The following is a 23,845-nucleotide window of genomic DNA, read 5'->3' as shown; positions in this document are numbered from 1 at the left end:
TCCACTAGTGTAACCTGTATTGCAGTGCCAGTCTATTTAATAATGCAGCTCTGGAGTTCATATATACGTGTATGTGTGTCTGTGTGTAGATAAATCAATAGCTAGAGAGAAGTTCTTTGCTTTACAAGGCCTTTGTTTCCTTCTCTGGGCTTTCTGTCATCCTCAGCTCCGACGTCTGCGCTCGGAAGATGTTCCAGTGACCTGGATAAGCAGGGACAGACACACATCAGCAACAGCCTTTGAGCAGGCCGTGGGATCCCAGAGCAGCTCAGCAGTGATCCCAGGTACTGTGGTCTTGCAGTTAAAATGGGGCTCTCACCCTTGCAATGCAGCAATGGCGAACCAATGGCACTCACAACGCTTTTGTGGGCACACCAGCACTGTCTGAAAAGGGGCTCAGGCTGAAACAGGGACAAACCTCCCTCTCCACCTCTTCAAAGGCTGCTCTGAGGTGGTGTTAGGTCCATGTCCTCCCTGGCATATCTCGGATTTGGGCTGACTTTCTGTCTCTCAGGGGAGGAAGCATTCTGTTTCTGTCTCAACCCCAGAAAGCCAAAATCTCAGTTTCATGGCCATTGGACAGGTATGGTTCTCTCCTCCCTTCTGTCAGCCCCATTTGGGGGTGGGTTGCTCAAACCCTCCCCATTTATATTAATTTTTCTGCTGCTGCCTCAGCCTTGGGTCTTCGTTCAGCAACCTACCCCTGGTAGGGGAAAATCCTGCTGCAGAAGAAGAGGGAAGGCATCCCTCTGAATCCCCCAAGGAGCTGCAGACTCCCAGCAAATCAAATGTGGAGCTGTGAAACCCCCCCCAAACCAGGACGAAGTGTCCCAGTCCCTCCCTTTGCTCCCCAGAAGAATCCCAGATGTGCAGGAGGTGGCTGGAGGTGCTTTCCCTCCAGGTGTTCTCCTCCCTCAGTGCAACCCCAGCAAGGCTTATGCAGCCCCAATGTCATCACCCCGGGGGTGGAGGGAATATTTTCTAGCTGAATTAATCTTCTGCTGTGAAGAAATCATGGGTCAGAGCTTTCCTAGAACTTGCAGTGGGATGGTTTCACAACAGGGCTATTTGTCAGGGGAAACTGAGGCAAGAAGAAGGAGGCACGTGCCAGAGACTTCACCAGGGTGTGAAACCCAGCCTGGGAGCAGGGACTGGAAAGTTCCCCAGGGTTTGTTTGGTCAATAGATGCTGTCTCCAAGGGACTGGGGGTGAAACCAAACCTGGGGGCCTGGCAGTGCTGCTGTGCCCTGGGCGGCTCCACAACCCCTGGCTGCTGGGCACGGCTCTGAGCCCAGCCTATCCCTCCAAACTCCAGCCCAGCCGGGCCAGGAGGCAGCCAGCAGGGAGCAGCCAGGCAGCTTTGCTCCACACAGGCCCATGCACAGGCATTCCTGCTCTTTGTCATGTTTACGCACATCCCGGAACATCCAGAATGATTTTAAAACATATTTCAACAGTTTCATTTTTTGCTAATCCCTTGCACCATTTTTTTTTCCTCCCCCCATGCTCCCAGGAGCACCAGATGGATTAGATATAAAAATCAAACAGTTTTATGGGCTCTGGAGGGACAAAACCTCTGGATTTCACAAGAGTGCATCCACTTTTAGAAAGCTGGCTGCCCTTTCCGATGCCATAAAGTGAAAATGTGGCTGTAAACCAGGAGTGTTGCGTGGGGTGTGAAGACAGGTCAGCCCCAGCCCAGCTACACTTGCACAAGTGCTGTCCCCGTGGTTCAGCTCCCACACCGTGCTGGGATTTACACAGCCTTTTGGAATGGCCAGGGCAGAGCAGGAAATCAGGAGGTTGTTTGGGCCAGGGAGTGCTCGAGGAGTGAGGAAAGGGGATTTTTCTCTCCCTACCTTCGTTTGTCCTAGTGATCAGCCTGAAGTTTTGTGCTTCTTGCTTGAATTCTTGTTTGCTGATCTTCTTGGTCTGGATCAGATGGAATATTCCTGCAGAGGGGGACACAGGGCATCAGATTCTGCAGTGCCCAACCCAAGGCTCACACAGGGCTGGATTCTCTGTCCCCTCCTGTCACTGTCTGCCCCAGGGTCCTGGTTTGGTGCAGCACCTGCTGCCAGAGCCTGGTGGGAGCTGGGAATGGCTCCAGGGCTGCCCAAGGCCAGGAGACATCTCATTTAGGTATCAGATTAGATATTAGGAGGAAGTTCTTCCCTGTGGGGTCCTGGCACAGGTTGCCCAGAGAAGCTGTGGCTGCCCCATCCCTGGAAGTGTTCAAGGCCAGGCTATTCTTCCCTGTGGGGTCCTGGCACAGGCAGCACAGAGAAGCTGTGGCTGCCCCACCCCTGGAAGTGTTCAAGGCCAGGCTGAAGCAACCTGGGATAGTGGAAGGTGTCCTGTCCACAGCCAGGGTGGGGAACAGGGCAGGCTTGAAGCTTCCTTCCTACTCAAGGAGGATCTTTCTAAGATTCTATGGTTCTATGAAAGCAGTCACTGCTTGTTAACTCAGGATGTTTCACCATGGAGCAGGTGAAAGCAGTAGGATTCTGTTGCTCCAGAAAGCATCTTGCCCTGCAGGAGTTCCAATCTCCCCTGAAAGCATAAAAGAAATAAAGGTGAGAGCAAGGGGACGCTGGGGTCCCTGTCCCCTCTGCTCACTCTCAAACACCAATGCTCCCCCACTGCAGAGATCCCAGATGCTCAGATGATCTCCTTTCCTGGAAGCAGCCAGGAGCCAAAGTTTTATCTTTGTCAGCAGTGCTGAAATTGCTCCAGGACAGGAAAAAACACAAGTGACCTCAGCAGCGATTGATATTTCTGCCCCTGCCAGCATCAGCCCCTCAGTGGAGATGCCTGACTCAGATGTTTGACCCCTGCAAACCAGAACCTGTGTTTAGCAATGGAAGTGCCCTTCCTGTGGGATTAGGGGTTATGATCCTCCTGTTCTCCTGCAAGGCATGACAAACCAGGCAGGTATGCCTGGAATATCCTTCCCACCTCTCACTCAGGCTCCCGGAACATCCAGCCTCCTGCTGCCAGCAGATGTGAGAGGCAACGTGGTCCCCCTTATTTGGTTAAGAGACTTTCCCTGATTCCCAGCAGCAATTACACATTAAAAGGGCATGTAATGAAGGGGAACTGCCTCACAATCCATATAAATGAGATGTTATCAACTGTGGAAAATTAGTACAGGAAGTCAAAGGCAGGGAGAGAAATGGATGGATTTTTGGACTATTATTTAGTCCTTTCAGTGGGTTGGGTAAAGAAGTCCTACCAGTAACAAAAGAAGATACTGGATGGAGATAGTAAAACTGTTATTGACGCAAGAAAGGCACAAGTGTTCAATAAATTCTTCTGGGCTATAATTAGAAAGGAGCAGGAGGGTGTGCTTACAGTCCCCGGGGCTGATGAAGCACTTTCCAGCACATTAGTAACCAAGAGGATATTTTAAACAAGAGCTACAAGAGATAAACATCTTTTAATCACCCAACCTAGATAATGCTCCCCAAGAGCTCAGAGGGCTGGCTGGGACCCTTGGCTCCTGGGAGGGTCGTTCCCAACATGCCAGGAGCTGGGGAGGAAGGCAGGCCGTGCCCCAGCAGGAACCAGGACAGCACAAGCTAGGGACAGTCCACCAGTGGAGAGGCAGGATGGATGGAGCTGGCACAGGGCAGCGCCATTTCCTGGCACACACATCCCATCCAAAAGGCAGGAGCATTCCTGGCAGCGCTTGGGGTGGGATGGAGCGAGCTGCTGTGGCAGCGTTCTCCGTGCTTTGAAGGGGATTTGTGAGAAAGGTGGGCATGGACTTCTTAACAGAGCCCGTAGCGAGAGGACAACAGGTCAAAAACATCAAAAACATCAGATTTTCAAAAGGCCTGGTGATGTTCAGACCCCTAAAAAGATGGGGAAGCCCACACTGCAGCTCTTCCGGAGGCCAGCTGTGCATCACCAGCCAGCTGGGTAAAACTTCTGGCTGGAGTGGGTGCTGGTTTCTCCTCCCAGCTCCTGCTCCGTGGAGGAAACCAACCCGGCCCAGAAATAGATGAGGCCACGTAGGAATCATGGGCCATACAAAGGCAGAGGGAGGAGGTCCAGGTGTGACTTGCAGGCTCTTTGCTCCACACACGCTGCTCTGTTGGCGGAGGGATGGCCCATGCAGAGGTGGAATCCATATGTGAGTGAGCTCATGCTCTTTCCCAACAACAACACTCCACTCTGCCAAGCAAAAGAGCTGTGCTGGCCTCGGGGACAAGGGCCTCCCCTGTCCCTGGCTGGCAGGGCTGGGGAGCTCCATGCAGACGTGAAGCTGTTGGCCTCGGAAGGTGCCGAGAGGGTTTGGGTGCTGCCCGTGCCAAGGAGCCAGGGGAGGAGGCGGCGGGGCCGGAGCTGTCCTCAGCAGCCACAAGGTGCCATTGTGAGGGAGGCCCCGCTGAGGAGGGCCAGCATGGACACAGGGTGGCAGCCAGGGCTCCGTGCCTGGGGTTTGTCTCTCAGGTGCTGCCCAGCCCTGCCCGGTGCCAGCAGCTGGCTGAGGTCTCCCTGGGGAGTGATGTGGAACATGGACACAGCAGGAGACCAGGATGGCTGCACGAGTCCAGCAGACACAGGGCAAGGGTCACTGCATCCATAGAAGAGGTACAACCCACCCGAAGCACTCGAGTTCTGTGGGGTAGAATGTGCCCAGTGGAAACTCAGGAATGGGGCACTGGGATGCTTCCCTGGGCCACAGGGAGACACAGCACAAATATCTGCTGGACCAGGTGTCCCCAGACTCCTCCCATCCACAGGAGCAAAGCTGAAGGTGTGGGGAAAGAGCCAGAGATTGGAGCCATTTGACAGCATGTTTGCTGTGCTTGACCTCTGCAGAACACACCAACAGGACCATCCAAACCCACCCATCCAAAAAGTGGGCTGGGGACAATTCATCCCCCTTGTGTGCTCCTTTGCAGCAGCTTTCAAGCTGTAGGTGGACTGGGGTGTAAAAAAAAGAGAAAAAGCAAAAGCACGGCGTCACCAGAACAATTCCTTTGTCTGTTTTCCACGTGCATTTGGCATGAGAGCAGGCAGGTTTGCAGGAGCAGCCCCCAGCCCTTGGTTGCCCATGTGCTGTGCCTCCAGAGGGTGTTGCAGCTCATGGTGAGGTTGGTGGGGCCAGAAGTGGTTTCCAGCCCCTGGTCTGCATGGAATGCAGGGAAAGAGTGTGAAATGGGGGAGTCAGGAAAGCCAGCCTGCTGTCAGCAGGTTTTGATTCACCACGCAAGGGGTGGAGCGCCTCGAGAAAAGCCAGAAAAACTGAACAAAGCTTGGAAAGCATCAGGTTTCCACACACACCTCCTGCTCTGCTGGCTGCTTTCACAATGGCGCTCACCTTTAATCAGCTTCCAGTTGTAGATTTCCACCTCCTCTGCCAGCTCCTTCTCGATGGCCATGGTCCTGAGGATCTCCTTGGAGGCCTCGGAGCGCGGCGGCACGAAGGTGTACACCAGGACACGGCTGGGGCCCTTGCCACTGCCACACCGGGGCGTGGCCATCTCATCCGTCGGCTTGACTCTGCTTTCTGAGCAAAACCAGGGACAGAGCTCATTAAAGAGGGGCAGGAAGGGCCATCCTGGCATCCAGGTCATGGGAAAGGCTTCTTGTTAGCTTTGGTGCCACAGTCCCATGATCCCAGCTCCAGGACCAGCAGAGGAGAGGCTGATAAAGGAGCTGTGGACATCCTCATCCTCATGTTTTTCATTCCCCCTGACCCCAGCAGCCTCTGTGCCAGGAGGGATGGGGGATTTTGTCCATCTGGATCCCCCATACTCCCTGCAGTGACCTTGATGCCACCGTGGCCACAAAGCAGGGCCTGGATTCCCCACATCCCATCTTGCTCCTGCTGGGGAGGAACATCAGGGAAGCAAAGGGATGATCCCACAGCAGGGGAGCCTGGGCTGCCTGGGCATCTCAGCCCTACAGGTGGGCTCAGCACCAGCCCCAGCCCCCTACCCACACGGGTGTCACCACAAGGACATCCACCCTGGGTCCTACGTGACTTTTTCAGCATTCTTGGTAAAGAAGAGATGCTAACTTTCCCCTCTTCTTCTTTTTTCTTTTTTTTTTTTTTAATGTATTTGGAGTAATTAAGAATGCCCTGTGGTTTTGGAAGGAGATTTATTGCCTTTGGTTGTGGTCCTTGGAATGCAGAGGAGCCCAGCTCTGCTGAATTTAGCCTTGTTCTCCCAGTCAGTTTGGATGCTGAAGCTTTTCACACTACTCGAAAGAAAATTTGGCTATAAATAGATGCCTGGGGTTTATTTTAGTAAGACAGTTATTTTAGGCCTGATGCTGCTCTCCCCCAGGCTTTCTGGGGTGGTCCTGAGCTCTCCTTCTCTGAGAGGGAATGGAAATCCCAGTTGAAAGGGAAGCGAGGCTTTCCAGCAGCCGGAGGACAGGAGCTCAGCTCTGCAGTCCATGGCGAGGCAGAGGAGGGTGGGCACAGCCCAGCACCCTCACCTGGCCCGGGGAAACCTCTGCCCAGAGCCTCCACCTTCCCCTGCTCCAGGGCATTCCCAGAGGAGTGCAGCTGTTCAAGCTGGAAAAGCCCTTTGAGATCATGATTAAAGCCCCACCTTCACAGCAGGAAAGGAACCCCCGGAATTCAATGGGAATTTAACAACCGAGGAGCTTCACACCCCCACAGCAAGGGGAGGAGGAGCAGGGCCACAGAGGTGCTGGGGAACACAGCTCTGCCCACAGCAGTGCCCCCCTCCACACAACACATGGCAGCAATTCCCGGGGTCGGGAATAGCCAGAGTCACTCAGCATTCCTAAGTCACTGGTACAAAGGAGGAAGGCAAGGACAGTCACAGAAAGCACCTGGAGAAAGAACCTGGGCAAAGCTTCCACGCAGTGAAGGAAAGGGCAGGGATGTAACTTGGCTGAGCAATGCGCGTGTGGTCGCGGTCTGTGAGAGCTGGAGAGCAGGAACACACTCATTCTGGCTGCATCAGGGTGTTTAATTGGAAATAAAATGAAGTCTGAGCAGCAGACAAGAGACCCAAGCAGGGAAAGTTGTCGGATTTAAACCAGAGAGACCCACTAGAGTGGGAATGCAAGACTGGAAGGGTTCTGCTCAGTCATCACATCCCATTCCCACCAGGCACCACATCATAAATCCTGCTCATAAACATATCAAAAACCTTATTAAAACAAGCTGAGCTTCTGCCCTTCACTCCCCTGAGGAGGCCATCCCAGAACCTCTCCACTCAGGGGCTGGAAAACCTTGAAAATCTCAGCTCAAACGACTTTGCAGCCATTCCAAGACATGTCAGTGCCCTTTGCTTGCTCTCCTGGGTGAGACGCCTCCACAGAAACCCCTGGGAGATGTGGATCAGAGGGGATCATGCAGAGCTGCTGCCTCTCCAGGCAGGCTCAGAGACACTCAGGTACCTGTAGCCTCCCTGGGAAAGCAGTGGGTGGTCTCCTGGTAAATGCCAGTACAGAGAGCTGTCACCCACAAAACATTCTCCAGTGGGAACAGGAGGAGCTGTCACACCCTGACACATCTTTGCCAGGTCTGTGGCATAAGGCAAAGAGCTTTCCAAAGACCAGGGAGCAGAAAGAACCAAAGCACACTGAACAGAAAGGGAAAAGAGGTCTTCTCCACCATGGAATCATAGAATCATTACATTTGGAAAAGACTTTTGAGATCACCAAGTCAAACTGCTCCCTTAGTGCTGCCAAGGCACTATGGCCCATGTCCCCAGGTGTCACAGAGCTTTTAAATCTCTCTGGGGATGGGGACTCACCACTGCCCTGGGCAGCTGTGCCAGGGCTGGACAACCTTTTGGAGAAGAAATTGTCTGTAATATCCAATCCGAACCTCCCCTGGCCCAGCCTGAGGCCGTTCCCTCTCCTCCTGTCCCTGTTCCCTGGAGCACAGCCCGACCCCCCCGGCTGTCCCCTCCTGTCAGGAGTTGTGCAGAGCCACAAGGGCCCCCCTGAGCCTCCTCTGCTCCAGGCTGAGCCCCTTCCCAGCTCCCTGAGCCACTCCTGGGGCTCCAGACCCTTTCCATGTCCCGGCCCCAGCCCAGTTCTACCTGGAGCACCCTAAAACCTGTGTGTTCAACCTCCCCTTCCAGAGATGGGGAGTTCCAATTCCAACAAACCATGAGCACCACAGACAGCCCCTCTCCAGGGAAGTGCCCTCGCTCCATCCGGGAGGGATCTGCCTCAAGCGTCTTTCTCCAGACCTCATCCTCCCAACAGATGGAACCTTGTGGGGGTCTTGGGGATCTTCCTTACCTTGGGAAAGTCCTCCAAGACAAGCCAACCCTTCCAACCCTGCTGAACCTGTCTGGTGTGAGTTCTAGCCACCAGCAACCCAAATCCCTACAGGTCTGTCATCCTGAGGCTTTAAACCAAGGTTGGGGAAGGAGCTGGGAGGCAGCTCAGGAGCAGGCGGGATCCCACCTACCTGGACATACTTTACAGCACTTCCCATCTACTTTCTCCGGGTATTCACAGGGGTACTCCTTGGGGCAGGCGACCTTCTGGCAGTCCTGGACGCCGTCCCTGCAGGTGCAGAGGATGCAGGGCAGGAGGCCGTAGAGCCGGAACACGGGGTGCCACACTTCCCCGTGGGAGTAGGTCTTCCCGTTGTAAACACAAGCTGCAGGAGAGACAGAAGAGGGCTGCCTGTGGAAATAAATCCTCAACTTTGTCAGCCCAAGGCTCGGTGGAGGCACGGCCTTCCAGCAGCTGGGACATGGCTGGTGGAGGAGCCAGGCCCTCTGGCACGCGGGACACCACGGAAGGTGGGATGGGAGCAGAAGCTGCCACAGGACCCAGCAGTGCCACAGGGACCCAGCAGGTGCCCCCAGCAGGTGCCATGGGACAGAGGGAGCAGGAGATGGCTCGGCTGGGTGTGACCAGCCTGGCGGGACAGGGGCAGTGAGGCCGGAGCTCCCCTGGCTCCCAGCCTCGGGAAGGGCAGGGTCCCCGCGAGGCCGTGGCAGGAATGAAGCACAGTGAAGAGTGCCACCTGCTGACTCCTCCACGGAAATTTCTGGAGGTCCCAGAATTTCCTCCAGGCCTTCATGCCCAAGGCCTGGAAAGAGCCCTTTGGAAGGCACAATGGTGGGAGAGCGGCCAAGAGGAGAACGGAGCTGTTATTCCCCACTTGGATCAAGGGGCTTGCTCCTCATCTTACTTTCCTACTCTCTCCTCCAGGAGGAACACCTGGGGCACCTCTGGGTCAGACCAGCCCTTGCACAAGGAGGAATATCCTGTCTTTGTCTGGCACTGTCCTGGAAGGTCCACGTGGAGTCTTCCAGCTGAGCTCCCTCCTTCCCAAATCCCAGATCTCCAAAACATTCCAAGGACCAGTCTTCTTCCAACCCATTTTGGAGAGTGGTAGATTGGTGCAGTCAGGAGGCTGTGGGCATGAGGACGGAGACACCTGCTTGAGGCTGGCTCTGGAGGAGTGGGGAGAAGGACTCCTGGTAGAAACCTGCCGCTGAATCAACTCCCTGAAGAATTCCAAGCTCTGGAGAAGCCACTTTAAGTCACTGCCTGACCCCTCCATCCCTTACCTTTCTTGTGCTTCTCTTTCAAGACGATCTTCACAGTGGTGCCACCTGCTCCCTTGGGTTTGAAGTTTCTGGGAATTAACTCCAGGGAAGAACTGAGAACCGTGGACACGGTTGGCTTCCTCCCCACCACCTCTCCCAAGCACTGGTCTTGTGAGTGTCTCTGTGAGCAGCCAGAGAAAAGAGGGGATTCAGACTCCGGCACTTGAGTTGTTCTCATTCCAAAGCATGCTGGAAAAAGCCATGCAGTGTCCTGCACACCTTCCCTCAGGAGTGGAAGGGGCAGAGACCACAGGGGAAAGCAATGGCCCACAGGCCATATAAATCACAGAAATATTAAGGCTGGAAAATTCCTCTGAGATCACTGAGCCCGACCATTCCCTCAGCACTGCCAAGGCCAGCACTGAGCCATGTCCCCAAGTGCCACGTCCACACACCATTAAATCCCTCAGGGGATGGGGATGCCAGGCAGCTGTGCCAGGGCTGGACAACCTTTTGGGGAAGAAATTGTCGGTAACATCCAATCCAAACCTCCCCTGGCCCAGCCTGAGGCCGTTCCCTCTCCTCCTGTCCCTGTTCCCTGGGAGCAGAGCCCAACCCTCCTGGCTGTCCCCTCCTGGCAGGAGCTGTGCAGAGCCACAAGGTCCCTCCTGAGCCTCCTTTTCTCCAGGCTGAGCCCCTTCCCAGCTCCCTCAGCCCCTCCTGGGGCTCCAGACCCTTCCCCATCTTGCTGCTGCCACCACCCAAGGGGTGCTGAGCAGTCGGTGCCAGTGTCCCACTCTGGTGTCCTCCTCATGTGGGTCACCCTCACTGGGGCAGCACCTGTCCCTACCCAAGCTCAACCCAATGCCCTCAGAGAAGCCTGTGAGGTCCTGCATCCCTAAAACTCACAGGGAAAGGGGCTGGTCTTTGCCAGGTGGGGAAATGAGGACTGGCTCAGACGGGATCAGAAAGGTGAGGACGGGCCCTGTGCTGCCCTCTCACCTGGCAGGCACCAGGGAGTCAGAGTGCGGCTGCCAGCCAGCAGGACTGAAACGCCAGGAACATCCCAGGAACATCCCAGGAACAGCCCAGGCTTCCAGGAGCAGAGTGCTGGGACAAGACACGCAGCACAAAGGGTCCCCTTGTGTCTGTTTTGGAGGTTTTATAGGTGGTGGAGCAGTATGGAAAAGGGCAGAGCCAGGAGCTAAGTGACCTAATCCCACAGAGCTGGCATGGGCAGCCCAGCTCTGAAATGTGGCCCTGAAGGAACCCCTGGAGCCAAGAGTCACTTTTTCCCTCCGGGGCTGCTGATACAAACAGCCTGGGGAGGGCAGAGTGGTGGCCACCCAGCACTGCCCTCCTGGTGGGACACCTGGATGCCCAAGGGGAGAGGAGACACCTTCTCCTGAAGGAAAAACCCTCCCAAGAGAGGTTTGGGCACCTGGCTCTATGGGCAAGGGTCAGGCCTGGCTGCTGGTCACCTCTGGGGCTGCTCTGACAATGTCCTTGGGCTGCTTAACCTGCCAGACACTGGCCCACGAGGAGAAGTGTCCCAAATATCCAGTTCCTGCAGGTCTTTTGCTCTTCCAGAGATGCCATAGAGTCATAGAATTGGAATCATTTAGGTTGGGAGAATTCTCCAAGGCCATTGAGTGCAAGCTTCACCTGACTCTGCCAGGCCACCACCAAACCACGTCCCCAAGGAGCTGCCCAGGGAGAGCAGAGGGGTCTTTCCCTCGTGTCCTGAGCTCTCACCTAGGCTGGTATCTCCCAGCTAGAATCTATTCCATGGCACGTTCACCTGCAAATCAGGTGCCCATGGTTGTGCTGTGCAAGGACCTGGGTGTCCTCCTAGAGCTGCTGGGGCTGAGCTCAGTGTGCAGGGGCATTCTGTGAGCAGTTCAGGGGGCTGTGCTCGAGCAAGGGGCAGAGTTTTAAAATGCAAAAGTCACGTACAACACCTCTGTTTAACTGCAGGGGCTCCTCTTCCGTGGACTTCTCAAAGGAGCCATCTGCAAGGGAAAAACATTGTCCTGGAAGATGCTGTGGGGCTGAAAGCAGCTCTCCTCCACATGCTGGCCTGCCTGTGAGCCTGGAGAGACAGGAGCTTTGCACATGCAATTAATTTTATCCAAGGAAAACCCAAGCCCTCAGCTTGTGCTTCCTGGTGCAACCAAGAGATAACAAGCGGCCTGATTTACAGCCCAGGCTTCCAAAATCCTGCCAGCGTGGCTTGAGATGGCTCCTGCTGCCAGTGGAGTGTCCCAGCCCTCATTCCCAGCCCCGTTACCTTTGCAGACCTGGCAGCAGGAATCTGGCACGCTGAAGGGAGAGGAGCAGAGCAGCTCGGGGCAGGTCACCAAGCCGCAGTAAATCTGGCCTTCCTGGAGGGCAGGAGGGAAAAACACATTGTCAGCGTTACAAAGAGCTGTGTGTCCCCCACGAAGGTCCCTTCCGATGCAAACCATCCCAAGATTTTATGAGCCCATGACCAAAAGCCCCCTGATAATCCATCTTGCAATGCCACCAGTCACCCAGCACCTGCTGGCAGCTGGAGTCTGTCCCTGCTGCACTGTCTGTCTGTCCTGCAGGGCACAGCAGGGCTGTGTCCTCTCCTGGCACGGCTGCTCCGTGGACAGCACACTGCTCTTCCCCAAAAAGGGCAGGCAGTGCTGCCAGGCCTTTCACAGCCACCTCACCCCTCTCAGCCCTGCAGAACAGCCCCCAGAGGATTTTCCCTGGCATCTGCCAGAGGAGACGGGTGAAAGTGGGAAGCATGACTCTGATCCCAGGTTCAGGTCCACACCGAAGCTCTGCCCTCCCTCTCCCTTGGTTAATTCCACAGCACCAGAGCCAAGCACACAGAGGTGCAGGGATAGACCTAAGTGGAAAATCGTTTGGAAAATCTCATTGCTGCAGGTGATTCAAGCTGAAAACCACGGGTCGAGGCCAGCCTTGACCTTGTGCATCCCAGTGCCACCTCAGTACCAGGAAAAGGACCCGGAGGAGACAGGTGGAAGTGGGAAGCATGACTCTGAGCCCAGGTTCAGGTCCACACCGAAGCTCTGCCCTCCCTCTCCCTTGGTTAATTCCACAGCACCAGAGCCAAGCACACAGAGGTGCAGGGATAGACCTAAGTGGAAAATCGTTTGGAAAATCTCATTGCTGCAGGTGATTCAAGCTGAAAACCACGGGTCGAGGCCAGCCTTGACCTTGTGCATCCCAGTGCCACCTCAGTCAATGGATTTGCACCAGTTTGTGGCAGGAATGAGTTTTTGCTGCTTTTCCAAAGGGTAAAGAGGATGTTCAGCAGCCAGACCTCGACAGCAAGATCACCTTCTCCATGCAGCAATTTTCCCTGGGCTATCCACAAGCTCCCAGTCAAGCAAGACCAAGAGGTCAGCCAAGGATATCCTTGGAAAACCAAACCACAGCTGCCTCTTTCCCATCAGGAAGCCAAACTGCTGTGTGAGGAACACGAAGAGGACAAGGGCAGTTTGGTGGGTGACAGGATCTGGCAGATCCCGTGTACCAAACCCCGCTCTGCACCCAGGGAATGCACAGCTGCCTGTCCCTTCCTCTGCTCCTCCCGGCAGCTCGCAGCAGTGACCTGCCCCAGCAGGGAAGAGCCAGTGCCCTGAGAAGCAGGATTTATCCCAGAGGCTCTGGATTTGGGGCAGTTTGCAGAGAGGGTTAGCCCAGCTGTCCACGCAGCTGTTGTAGCAGCTGCCAACATCAGACACAGCCCGGGGAGATCCCCCCAGTGAAGGCTCCACAGCCAGCCCTTTATTTCCCCTTTGTATCCGAGGCATTTCCCTGGCAAATACACAGAGCCCGAGTGACAGCCGAGAGGGACGAGAGCCCACGGGCTCCTGGGGACAGTGGCACCTGCGGCTGGACTGGAGGGCTCCTTCCCAGTGTTTCCCACCACCAGCTGGGATCCCTGGGGGAGGAACCAGCCTCCTCAAAGGCTGCATCATCCCCACACGTCAGTCATTCCTCTTGCCACCCGCTATTCCAGCACCTCAGATAGCTGCTGGGCAGGTGTCCAGCACCACCTGATGTGTGATGACAGAGGGAGGTGCTTTTGGGGCTCTTGTGCCCCTTCTTTATCTCCTGGCCCAGCTCCTGCCCCCCTTTGCTGCAGGAGAGCGCAGGGTGCTGCAGCCCAGCACTGATGCTGCTTAAACAAAGAGCTCACGAGCCCTGCCAGGGCTGTGGGCAGTGGGGAGGGCAGGTCCAGCCCGTGCTTACGGAGCAGCTGCACTGCACACACTGGTTGGGCTGGCGGCCGGGGAAGAGCTCGCTGCCGCTGAACATCTCTCCCTGCTGGAACGTGGTCCCGTTGTAGCGGCACGACCTGGCGGGGGCCCGCAGCCCGGACGGGGAGGGGGGCTCTGCAGAAGGGGGCGAGAAAGGAGCGGGGTCACAGGCAGCCCCCGTGCCCCACCAGCCCACCCCAAGGGACCCTGCACGCCCCACGGGCCCCCTGAAGTGCCAGGGAGCTGCATGGATGAGGGGTCCAAAAGGTTTTGGAGGATGAGGCTGCCCTGACTGCCCTGAGCACACAGGGAAAACCTGGAAGCATGACCTCTATAATTTCCTAACAAAATTCTTGGGTTTTTCCCTCCCCTAGTTGTAACAATCGCCAGATTCAGATGGAGTCAGGTAAAAAAGGCTTGTCTCCTGGGTAATTAGCAAAAAATGAAAATTAATGAGGTTTTTTCCCTATTTTTTTCCCTAATTTCTCAAATCACTGATGGTTTCCCACTAGCTCTGCCAGCACTCCGGTAGGGAAGGTTTTGGGACTAAATCTTGAGGTAATCTGTGGGGGTGAAAATTAACATATTGAGGTAAAATGAGGCAATCAGTAGTGGTAAGGTAGAAAAAGTTTTGGGGCTAAAACTTGAGATAGTCTCTAGTGCAGAGAAGGAAGTTGTTAAAAAACTATTCTTTTTTCCTAAAATTTTTTTTCTATTTTTTTTTTTTAATCCAAGACACTTAGCTGGCAAATGACCAGAACAAATTGCCAGCTTCTGTTTTGCCCCAGAAGTGTGAACTGACATTTTGTCCCTACAGAGCCCTTGGGATGGCGGGGGAGAAGGTGGTCTGGCAGAGAGCCCTTTTCCATGAAAATGAGATTTTTGGAGGGAAAAAGCAGCCGGGGCTCGGCAAGCTGGGCCAGACCCAGCAGGGTCACCTAGGCCACCCTGGCCCCGAGGAGCGCGCACCCACCGGGACACCGCGGGCAGCACTGCTGGGGCTCGGTGACGGGGCTGGCGCACGGCAGGGCCGGGCACTGGATCCGGGAGCACCTGATGTTGGTGTTCTGCGGAGACAGACGGGACACTCAGCTCCCAGTTCAGCACTACAGGAGGAGCAACACGCCATCACAACACACCGTGCAGGCTGTAGCTCCCCAGGCATGGCTCCAGCCTTCTCTTCACTATCCCAGTGTTCTCTTCACTATCCCAGCCTTCTCTTCACTATCCCAGTGTTCTCTTCACTATCCCAGCCTTCTCTTCACTATCCCAATGTTCTCTTCATTATCCCAGCGTTCTCTTCACTATCCCAATGTTCTCTTCACTATGCCAGCCTTCTCTTCACTATCCCAGAGTTCTCTTTACTATCCCAGCCTTCTCTTCACTACCCCAGTGTTCTCTTCACTACCCCAGTGTTCTCTTCACTATCCCAGTGTTCTCTTCACTATCCCAGCGTTCTCTTCACTGTCCCATCGTTCTCTTCACTATCCCAATGTTCTCTTCACTATCCCAGCCTTCTCTTCACTATCCCAGTGTTCTATCCCAGCGTTCTCTTCACTGTCCCATCGTTCTCTTCACTATCCCAATGTTCTCTTCACTATGCCAGCCTTCTCTTCACTATCCCAGAGTTCTCTTTACTATCCCAGCCTTCTCTTCACTACCCCAGTGTTCTCTTCACTACCCCAGTGTTCTCTTCACTATCCCAGTGTTCTCTTCACTATCCCAGCGTTCTCTTCACTGTCCCATCGTTCTCTTCACTATCCCAATGTTCTCTTCACTATCCCAGAGTTCTCTTCACTATCCCAGCGCTCTCTTCACTATCCCAGAGTTCTCTTCAGTATCCCAATGTTCTCTTCACTATCCCAGAGTTCTCTTCACTATCCCAGCGCTCTCTTCACTATCCCAGTGATGTTCTCTTCACTATCCCAGCCTTCTCTTCACTATCCCAGTGTTCTGTCCTTGGGCACTGCCAGGGATCCAGGGGCAGCCACAGCTGCTCTGGGCACCCTGTGCCAGGGCCTGCCAACCCTCACAGAGAAGGATTTCTTGTGAACATGTTAATCTAAATCTCCTCTCTTCTGGTTTAGAGCCCTTCCCTTGCCCCATCGCTGTCTGCCTGCATGGGAGGCAGACAGTGATATAGCTCCTCTGCTCAAATGAGACAGAGGGACCCATCTGCTTCAAAGCTGCTGAGCAAAGCCCCACTGCAGCAGCAGCAGCAGAATTAGCATTAGCATCATTAGCATTAGCAGCATTAGCATTAGCATTAGCATTAGCATTAGTACTAGCATTAGCAGCAGCATTAGCAGCACAATTAGCAGCATTAGCAGCAACGTTATTATTATTAGTAGTAGTAGTACCAGCAGCTGCAGCATTAGCAGCAGCATTAGCAGCTTTAGCAGGATTAGCAGCAGCATTATTAGCAGCACTATGAGCAGCAGTATTAGCATTAGCATTAACAGCATTATCACTGTCGTTAGCAGCAGGAGCAGCCCCTGGCAGCCCAGCCCAGCCCAGCCCAGCCCGCCGTGCCTCGGAGCAGCTGCAGCGGATGCAGTACATCAGCCCCTGGGGCTCCAGGTACGGGTGCCAGCTCTCCCCCGGGCTGTACTTCTTGCCGTTGAAGTCGCAGAACGCCTCCGGCCCTGCAAGTCAACCAGGAGAAGCCAGGTGAGAAAAGGGGCTGGTTCCTGGGAGAGCTCTCTGTGAGAGAGCAAGGACAGCCTTCCCCTTGTTCCCCACATCCCACCCACCAAACCCAGATATTGTTCCCCCCAGTTTTACTTTTTTTTGCATGCATTTTTTACACTGGGACCCATCCGACCCAAGTGGCAACTCCTCTGAGCAAACTGGACTCCCTTTGCAAGAAAGGAACAGAATGGGTGGTTTGAGGCAGAAAATAGAGTTTTCACTCTGAAACAGAAATGCTCACTGGGAGATGGAGAGGTGATTTCAGGATGGAGTTTCCCCCAGTGAGATCAGGATGGTTGGGAGTGGTGACAGAGGTGGAAGACTGTGAATTTAAGGGACATTTTCACTGTTACCCAAAGGAAAAGAAAAAAAAAACCCAAAAATAAGAAAGGGTGGGGGGAACCAAACAAAAAAATTATGGGTGAAAACACACGCTGGTGAAAAACCTTTTGCTCCCCCTCAGAGCTTCAGCTTGTCTCTTGAGGATCCCTGGACAAGCAGGGCTGTTGTTTGTGACCTCAGCGAGCCCCAAACCCTGCAGGAACCTGGTCCCTGTAATAGCCAGGGGCTGCTGCCACTGTCCCTGGCGTGTGCCGAGCCCTGGGCAGGCTGGGGGAAACCAAACAAAAAAATTATGGGTGAAAACACACGCTGGTGAAAAACCTTTTGCTCCCCCTCAGAGCTTCAGCTTGTCTCTTGAGGATCCCTGGACAAGCAGGGCTGTTGTTTGTGACCTCAGCGAGCCCCAAACCCTGCAGGAACCTGGTCCCTGTAATAGCCAGGGGCTGCTGCCACTGTCCCTGGCGTGTGCCGAGCCCTGGGCAGGCAGAGGGTCACCCCAGACCCTTTGTGAGCACAAACCTGTCTGAGGGTGACTCTCGTGCTCCCAGCCCCCTGACAACTGGAGGGGATTTAAAGGTTATGTCATCGAGGGAATTCGAGGCAGTTTGGGCGATTGCTCGGAGGCAGCGGAGACATTTACAGTTCCTGGAGCATTTATGGCTCTGTTAAAACCTTGCAGCACCCTGGGGAGGCAGGAGAGGGCTGTTTTCCAGGGCACGATGCCCACCATGCAGGGCATGGACCCAGGTGAGCCAGAGGGTGCTGACCCTGCCAGGCTGTTGGGAGGGCTCCTTAATGAATAGCAGAGGGTGCCCAGAATTATCTCAGTGGTGTTCACCACCCCCAGAGCCATCCCACGCTCCACTCCATCCCCTGGGACACAGCAGTGGCTTGGAGGGCTCAGCTGGTGCTGTCCCACCTTGCCACAGCTGGAGATGCCACCTGCTTGATGGATTTCTCCAACCAACCAGACAAAATTCACCGAAATTTGCTGGGGTGGGCTGCAATCCTCCTCAGGTGATGCTCTACCATGGCCAGATCCTCTGGCCAGCAGGAAAGGCAGCCCTGTGGGTCCACAAAGATCTTCACAGGTCTCTTCCAACTCAAGCCCTGGCTTTCTTTGGCTTTGAGCCTCTCTTGGATGTCTTTAGGCACTTGGTTCCCCAAGCTGCACCTTCACAAGTGGTGACCAGAAGCTGCCTCTGCAGATGTGGAGGTTTGCAGTGGCTTTGGGGGTTACCAGAGGGACTGGCAGAGGTGTTTTCCTTCCTTTCCCCTGATCAGGGCTTCACATTGTCCCCATAGCCCTTGAGAGTCAGCAACTGCCTGCTGCTGGCCACGCAGGTCACAGCACACCACACAGAACTGGTGAGCACGTGGCTTGAATACAAGGAAACACAGAAGAGGGAGGAAAAAAACTCCACTAAACTAAAAAACCAAAAACAAACAAAAAACCCCCCAAAACGACAAAATCTAAACAAAAAAAAGAACCTAGTTTTGCAAAAGGGTGAGAGAATGACTTCATCTCTCCCTGCTTGCAGCATCCCCATGAATTATGCTGCGGGTGAAGAAATCGAGTTGCCTTGGTGTGACGCTCAGCTCCCGGCTCCCATGCCAGTTGGCTGCTTCCTTCAAACATTTAATCACAAGTGGAGCCCTGGTTTGGGTCCAGCCCTCGAAAGCAGCCTGATTCATGTCTGCAGAGGGCCTGCTGGTAAAATTAAAGCTGACTGGCAGTGCTGGGCAGCAGCAGACACTTGTTGGCACCTCAGCAGTGCTGTGCTTCTGGCAAGAGGTGCCAGCGTGCTTGGGCAAGAGCAAGATGGGGATGGATGGATGGATGGATGGATGGATGGATGGATGGATGGATGGATGGATGGATGGATGAATGGATGGATGGATGAGGCTTAAAAGCTGGAGGAGGCTCTGGACCATTTTTTCCCATGCCAGGCTAACAATTTCACGTTCAGAGGTAAAACTTTGATCATCCTTCATCACTTGGATGGAGTGAAAAGCCATTTGTGGCAGTCAATGTCTCCCGTGCTGATCAGCAAGGTGATCTCACTTACAGCACCTTCAGCAGCAGCACATTCAGAAAAGTGATGTGGGTTTACTTCTCACTTCTCACTGGATGCAGAGCAGTCAGGAAGCTGTGGGGTGGCCCCTTGTTGGTGGCTGGTGTCTGAAGCTGTTGAGGTGCATCCTAAGGAGCCGTTCCCTCCTCGTGGTGTGAGAGGTGCAGCCAGGGGGGGTTTCTCCACACCATTCAGCTTGTCACCGTGGGCTGGTGTCTCTGAGGCACCTTGTGAAGATGCTGCTCAGAGCTGCTGCACAGCCTCTGGTGAGGTTTCAGTTTCCTGCTAGCTGGCATCCTTCCACAATACCTGTCCTAAATCTTTAATGTCCCTTCCCACCCGAGCCACCTGGGCTTCTGTGATTCTGTCTCTGGGAGTTCTGAGCAGTTTGATGGCTCAGCAAGAGCTTGTGGGGTCTTGCTCATCTCCCTCACTGCTCTTCTCCCGTTCCATCCCGAGGCTGGGGGGGGAAGGCTGGTGCTGCAGCCCCAGGTGGCACCTTTGGAGCTGTCTCTGGAGCAGGGCGTGTCCGGGCTGGGCTCTCAGCTCCCACAGCCTTCCTGGAGGTCTCACACCTGCCAGCCAGTGCCCTGCTGGGCATGAGGGAGGCAGCTCATGCAAACCGGTTTTTAAGAGCAGCCATAAATAAAGTGCAAAGAGCACTGTCTGGTACACAGAGTCCAGGCGCTCCTGTGACAGCCTTGTATTTATGAAGGGCTTAAAATGCAACTTAGCTGAGAAGGGACTGGCTAAAACACACGGGGCCCTTGACATGTGGCATCCTAAAGACTCCGCTCACATCCACATCAATTCCTGCACACTCGCCCTGCTCAGCTCTGCGCTGGAAATGTCTTCTTGGCACTTTGGGAGCCTGGAGAACTCTGTAGCTCTGAAAATGCAGCCTCAGGAAGCATCTCTGAGCTCTCCAGAGTGGAGCAGCCAGGCAGACAGGGTCCTGCTTTCCCCCACTCCTTCCCAAGGGAACCCCTGTTCCTTCCCTCTGTTACCTCTAGCAGGGTGTGCAGCCCTCACCTCTCCCTTGCCATGGCTAGCACTCACTTTCCATCATGGTCCTTCCCGTCCTGGAGCACCCTTCATCCCTGCTGGATCCAAACTTGTAGGACAGAGGGATCCCAGGAACTCCCTTTTCTCCAGCAACCATGTTAAAAAGAAATGAAGCAGCAGCTTCCAAGCTCCTGGGGAGAACCTCTGCCCCGTGCTCTCCAGAGATGCTGGTGTTCAAACGCCTCCAGCCAAAACATCCTTGCGTTCAACCACTGCCCCTGGATTTCTCAGAGTGCAGCACATTCGTCCCAGCAACCTGTGCCTCTGATATTTCTTTTCAGCTGGAGTGCAAATCCCCTAAAATAGCATGTTTCTGTGGGCAAATTCTTCTTTTCTGACTTGCCTTCAGGCCCGAGCGTTTCTGCTTCTCACCTATTTTTAGCCACGACACTGTAGGTCCCTTGGCTGATGAGCCTGCTCGTAACTAATTTATTCCTGTCTCCACTCTCCCTGAGCACCAGCCCCAAGACAAGCGTGAGCCTGCAGAGGTAGAGGGTGGGCAGAAGTCCACAATTTGGTGGTGACTCTGCCACCCAAGGCAGCCTGCCCCTGACCTGGGGGCAAGTGCTGGCCGAGCCCTCCACATTGCCAAGCCCTGCGGCAAAGCTGAAGCGTTCCCGAGCTGGGCAGTGGCCCTGGGGCTCCCTGCTTCAATCCCACAGCCACCAGCCCTTCATCAGCATTTCGGTCCTGCAAGCAGCCCCCGGCACTTCCCCCGGGGCAGACAAAGCCTTGCTGCCCACACCCAGCACAGTTCATGCCCACTTTACGGGCTGCTGCCACCTGCAAAGAGCAAACTGCTCACCCCGAGCTGTTCCACCTTCCTCCCGGCTCCTCCTGTCCCCAGCCCTGCCACGGCAGGGTTTGGCAGCTCTGCACGAGCCCAGGGAAGGGAAGGGAGCTGAGTTCTCCCGGAGTTGGCTCTGCACAGCCCCATCCAAGCCCCGCCGTGCCCCCAGCACACCCCACCGCCGGGACGACGATCCCGAGCTCGTGTTTTGGGCCCGCACTCCAGGAGGATGCTTACTTGGGTGCCTAATGCACTGCTGGCAGCAGGCAGGCTGTAAATCACCCTGACACAGCCACCGGCAGGCTCCGCTGGGATTCCAGGACGCTAAATGCAGGGACACAGCGGGTCCTGCTCCGGTTTGCCCGCGGCTCTGGTGGCTCCGCGGTGTTGCCCCGCACACGCTGGAGGGTCCCAGTGCTTTGCCCGAGCCAAACCCACCTCCCAGCCCCAATTGACACATCCAGCGCCCTCCAAGCTCCTGAGCAGCTCTGGCCAAGTCCTTCCAGCCTTTCCGTGGCAGTGCCAAACCTCCCTTCCTTATCCCAGCCCTCCTCTGCCTCAGCCAGCCCGCTGGGAGCCAGGGTGGGAGAGACCGAGGGATGGACAGGGGATGGACAAGGGATGGACACGGAGATGGACACGGGATGGACAAGAGATGGACACGGAGATGGACACGGAGATGGAGAAGGAATGGACACGGAGATGGACAAGGAATGGACACGGAGATGAAGAAGGGATGGACACGGGGATGGACAAGGGATGGACGCGGAGGAGAGCCCCCGGCTGTGTTTGGGGCGGGCGCTGTCCCTGTCGCCCTCGGAGGGGGGATGCACCCGCGCAGGGTGGGATCTGTAAGAGCCTCCTGCTCTGTGGCGTTTCCAGCCCACGGAGGGGGTCCCGGGCCTTCCTCCCGCCCCTGCCAGCCCCGGGGCCCCCAGCCCCGCAGCAGCTCGCAGGGCAGAGCCCGGTGCTGTGCAGCCCCGCAGTGTCCCCAGCAGTGCAGGACAGCACACCCAGCGTGTCCCGGGACATCCCGCCGCCGGTCCAGCACCTGCCGTGCTCAGAAACCTCCCCGTGCCCGCAGCCGCGCCCGCCAAGCACCCCGCAAGCTCCCGGGAGCCCGGCGCCGGGGAAACTGAGGCACGGAGGGAAGAACAGCCGGGACAAGAGCGGGTGGGACTTACGAGCCCGGGCTCGGCTCTCGGAGGCGAAGAGGAGCAGGAGGCACCGCAGGAGGAAGGCGAGGGGACCCGCCCCGGGAAGCATCGCAGCCCGTGCTGGTGCCCGCGGGCTCCGGTCCCGCTGCCCGGTGTCCCGGAGGTGCCGGTGCCCGGGGCTGTCGGTGCCGGGGCTGTCGGTGCCGGAGGTGTCGGTGCCGGAGGTGTCCGTGCCGGGGCTGTCGGTGCCGGCAGCGCTCCGGTGCCGGTGTCAGGGCTGTCGGTACCCGGGGGTGCTGCCGTGCCGTGCCGTGCCGTGCCGTGCCGTGCCGTGCCCGGGGGTGCCGGTGCCGGTGCCGGTGCCCGGCGGGGCTCGTCTCGCTCCGATCAAAGGCGCCTCCTTTAGGGAGAGCCCAGGAGTTGTTTGTTGGTATTAAAGGCGGAGATCGAAGGGAGGGGGGATCCGCAGGGTGGGTAATTTATGAAATTTCTTTATTATTGTTATGTTCCCACTTTTTTGGGGGGTGTTTTAGGAAATTCCTCGGCGGCGGGCGGGAGGAGGGAGGCGGGCGGGAGGAGGTGCGGGAGCCGCGGGGTTAACCCCTGCAGCCCCGCAGCCCGGCTCTCGGGGCTGCTCTCGCCCTGGGGCGGCGGGGATGGGAACATCGCCGCCCCCGAGCAGCCCCGCTGCGCCCCTTGTCCCTGACCAACCCCCCCGGGACACCCGGCCCTCCCCTCCAGCTGTGGGCAATCCCTCCGCTCCATAAATCCCTTTCAATGCCCAGGGCAGCCCCTGCTTCAGGAACCCTCACTATGGAGGTGAATCTCTGCACCTAGACCAGATTTTGTGTGGTTTTTTCACCCATTCACCTTCAGGGGTGCTCAGAGCAAGGCGCTTCATTAGCACACGAAATCCAGGATTTAATGCAGCAATAAACACCTCCATGTTCCACCACTGGGAAGGCTGGGATGGAGCTCCCAGACCCCGCAGGGTTCCTGGGCTTCTTCTCTGCAAACGCCTTCATGTCTGCAACACCAGGTCTCTCTCTCTCCCCATTATCTCCTTCAGCTTTCCCACACGGCCGCCCAGGAAGGGGCTGCCATCACCTGTGATCCCTCTGGTGACAGGAGATCTCCTCCTCAGCCAAGTTGTTCATTTTGTTCTTTAATTCAAGCTCAGGACTGGGCTTTCCAGGGTGTGGGATCTTCGTGCGTGATGCCATCCCACACTGAGAGTGGCACCAAGCCACTGGCCTGCCACAGAGTCCCCAAACCCCTTATCCTGGTCACACCAACCACAAGGCCCATTTCTTGCAGAGATTAAAGAAATCAAGGGCAATTTCTGCAGAAAAAACCTCTTCTTTCCGTCCACCTCCTGATTTTGTCTGTCTCCAACTCTACCCCAGGTGCCAGCTCATGCCCCTGTACCAAACCATGCTTGCTGGTGCCTGTTCCTGGAGCTGGATGTGAGGGAAATCTTTGTAACAGGAAAGCTTTTAACATCCTTCTAAATCACCAGCTTTGTTATTTTCTCTTTAAGCTGCAAGCAAAAGAAATCAAGAGGTATTTCTGTGCCCACATGGGCTGGACATATATTCTGGGAAGAAAGGGGGAAGCACTGAATCCCAGCGATGAAAAGCAGGGGAATCTTGATTCTCCCTTGATTCTTGAAACCTACCTTGATTCTCCCCCCACCAGGAATACCAGTGACCCTCCAAGAGCACAGCCCAGTGTACAGAGCAGAGACATCTGCAGGGATGGCCACAATCTGTTCTTTACCAGCTCCAACAACAATTTTACCACTCGGTGCCCTCCCCTGGGAATGGAGAGAGGGATTCTGCTGAAGGAATCCTCAGGAGCTCTGTGGATCCAGGAGCCCAGAACCCAGGGACACTCTGGTCATCATCTGGCACCGACCTCCACAGAGAGCACAAGCTGTGCCGCC

General features: G+C 55.7%; 1 protein-coding gene across 1 annotated transcript; it reads right to left on the bottom strand.

Annotated features, from left to right (window-relative positions):
* Positions 1-22,925, bottom strand: CHRDL2 (chordin like 2). The gene is made up of 13 exons (XM_039696990.1): positions 22,841-22,925; positions 22,246-22,300; positions 21,928-22,139; positions 16,313-16,425; positions 14,754-14,847; positions 13,773-13,915; positions 11,809-11,902; positions 11,475-11,530; positions 9,540-9,699; positions 8,423-8,617; positions 5,333-5,521; positions 1,860-1,952; positions 1-201 (listed from the first exon to the last, which is right to left on the bottom strand). The coding sequence occupies exons 1-13, from the start codon at positions 22,923-22,925 to the stop codon at positions 122-124; spliced, it is 1,569 nt and encodes a 522-aa protein (XP_039552924.1). The 3' UTR covers positions 1-121.
* Positions 22,926-23,845: the final 920 nt, after the last annotated feature.

Source organism: Passer montanus, unplaced genomic scaffold (assembly GCF_014805655.1).
Source record: "Passer montanus isolate IOZ18808 unplaced genomic scaffold, ASM1480565v1 scaffold116, whole genome shotgun sequence".
Taxonomy (NCBI): Eukaryota; Metazoa; Chordata; class Aves; order Passeriformes; family Passeridae; genus Passer; species Passer montanus.
Note: the sequence above shows the minus strand (reverse complement) of the source record. Positions and strands in the feature narration are given on the sequence as shown.